This window comes from Capsicum annuum, unplaced genomic scaffold (assembly GCF_002878395.1).
Source record: "Capsicum annuum cultivar UCD-10X-F1 unplaced genomic scaffold, UCD10Xv1.1 ctg4233, whole genome shotgun sequence".
NCBI classification, from domain to species: domain Eukaryota; kingdom Viridiplantae; phylum Streptophyta; class Magnoliopsida; order Solanales; family Solanaceae; genus Capsicum; species Capsicum annuum.
This window is the reverse complement of record NW_025849724.1, coordinates 1-2593: the sequence shown is the minus strand read 5'-3', so window position 1 is coordinate 2593 and position 2593 is coordinate 1. Positions and strand designations below refer to the sequence as shown.

The window sequence follows — 2593 nt, the reverse complement described above, 5'->3', positions numbered from 1 at the left end:
AGCCTGTTTGGTGTCATAAACCGCGGTTGCTTTCTTTTCTATCTAATCTTTGTGTAGAAGTGAACCATCGCTTTCAGTGGACAAGCAGTCAATAGCAACTTCTCTACACTCGCTACCATTTTCAGTTTCAGCAACACAGCATCTTGGTGCTGCCTCTGGATCTGGTTTTGCCGACTGTGAATTAGATGAAGTGCTTTCTTCATGAAGGATCGTGTTTTATCGTTGAATCTTCCATCAGACAATGTCATTCTGCTAGATTTTGGGGAGATACATTCCACTATATCTGCTTCCTCATGGTCCAGTGGACTGCTCAACACCTCAAGCTCTTTTGTCTTGTTATTCTTCGTATCACCCTCATCAAATCGACTAACATGCTTCCGAGAAACATGCTCTTGTTCCTCGGACCATGTTTTTGCCCTTGAACTTGACGAGCTTGGAGTGATCGTAGTTTCTGTTTGTGAGATAGTCTCCTGTTGATCATATCCATTGCAAACAGCTGCCTCACTCATCTCCCCACTTTAGAATCCTCACTATCTGGAGAGATCCTCACCGAGTAGCTTGTTGGATCGACTCTCTTAGTGTCAAGTTTTGCTCGGAACGTGTTATAATTGTCATATAAGTTTCTTGGCTGAATGTTATCACTTTCGTCAAAGTAAAGGACAGTTCTCTTCTTTTTTAGCTTCAACTGTCTGTCTCTGCTACCTCTCGGACTGATAGATTTTCCAGGTGATGGTCGTGTTTTATCTTTCGTTCTGCTCGGGGACTTCACAGGAAGAAACGTAGATGAAGGGTTGTGACACAAGGGGAGGTATGGTTGCAAATGTTGATGTCTCAACAGCTCGGCAGCCTATAAGTAGATGTAAAAAAATATATCAAGATGAATCTCAATTTAGTACTCCCTCCGTTTCATTTTGTTTTTTTGGTTTTGATTTGGCACGAAGTTTAAGAAAGAAAAGAAGACTTGAATCTTGTGGTCTTAAAATAAAGGTATGCAGAATGTATCAAAATGTAATTTAAGTTTGTGATCTTTAAACATGCCACGTAGAAAGTTAGAATTAAGGAGTTTTTGTAAAAGGAAAGAAACATTCGCTTTAAACGAACTAAAAAGGAAAATAAGACTTAACAGATTGAAATGGAAAGAATAACATTTGAACATATGTAGCTCGCACTCACTGTTCTGCAGTTTTCCTTAGCATGCTTTTTATTATCTGTTTCCTGCAAGAATTAAATCCGCTTTGTCAACTGACTGATTTGTTATACTTGTGGCGGCTGAGAAGGAAGACACTTACAATGTGGAGGAGTATATAATCGGAAGTGGTGAGAACAAACCCCGATTTATTTTGTTGATAAGTCCAGTTTTGTCCTGTTGGATTTACATTGTCACTATATCATATAGAAGATATCAGGATAAAGAACTTCTCTTTTTTTTTTTTGCATAACAAGTATAACTTTTCGAGGTATTGTTTACGAAGTTCAGATAGCTGAAAAATCAACTTACAAATGCTTTAAACGGGGGTTGATGTGCAGCAATGTCAAACATACAGTATCCTAAAATCACATTAAAGTGTTAGTATTAGGGACATGATGTAAAGAGCTGAAATACATTGCTTCATCACCATTCTTATTTCATACCAAGCGACCATATTTCAGATTTATAGCCATAGGGTATGCCGGCAAGGAGCTCAGGGCACATGTCGTTCAGTGTGCCCGATACCTATTACATGAAATTTGTTCCAAAATTAAGGATTAGCTGTACAACTCGACGTCTTTTTCTCAAATCCATTAAGCTAGGTGCTATGGCGACAGGAGCTTTGTAATATGATGAATACCACAATATTTTTTTTGATAAAAAGGAAGACGACCACCACAACATTTTGGTACCTATGATCGAAAATAAAAGCAAATTTTAGGTTTTATCGGTCATGGAGGGAGAAGGGATTTCTCTCTTGCTAAATAGATATACTGAATCGATTGTTAGGTGACAATAGATGGTCAAAACTTGCATGTAAGTAAGAGGTTCATTTTGCCGCAATAGAAATTCATACCGAGGAAGCAAGGCCTTTTGCATCTAGCAATTTTCCTAATCCAAAATCACCTGCGACAATCAAGTGAATTTGAAGGATAGTAAAGAAGCGAAGACGACCCAATCAAGCAATTGTTCGGGCATTCTTACCTAACCTGATGTCGTTGTCCTTTGTGATGAATATTTTACAAACTGAATTCAAAATAGTTCACATTAAAAACATTTCATGCTAAGAAGGCTTTTCTATTTTGCCGATTACAGCAAGTTTTTACCTTGAGGTCTCTATGATGAACACGGTTGGAATGCAGATGCTCCAAAGCTAACAATAGATGAGTCAGCCATTTGCAGGGTTTCTATAATAGCAGGAAAAAAACAACATAAAAACACGCAATTTTTTAAGCTACCGGGAAGGCACAGAGAAGCTTCATAAGTATTGAAATCGCATTTAACTACCTCTTCCGGGAAAATTGCTCCTCTAGACTTCCTCATGACCTCACTATCCATTGCAAACAGCTGCCTCACTCATCTCCCCACTTTTAGAATCCTCACTATCTCTCAAGATAGTGAGGA

The 2593-nt window shown here is 38.4% G+C and overlaps 1 protein-coding gene across 1 annotated transcript; it reads right to left on the bottom strand.

The window, feature by feature from the left end:
• Positions 1–505: 505 nt before the first annotated feature.
• LOC124891913 (serine/threonine-protein kinase Nek6-like) lies at positions 506–2527 on the bottom strand. Its single transcript, XM_047403464.1, has 10 exons — positions 2477–2527; positions 2283–2376; positions 2174–2215; positions 2046–2095; positions 1633–1714; positions 1499–1548; positions 1290–1363; positions 1174–1215; positions 1085–1100; positions 506–847 (listed from the first exon to the last, which is right to left on the bottom strand). Exons 1-10 carry the CDS (start codon positions 2525–2527, stop codon positions 506–508), a joined length of 843 nt encoding a protein of 280 aa, XP_047259420.1.
• Between the last annotated feature and the right edge of the window lie 66 nt (positions 2528–2593).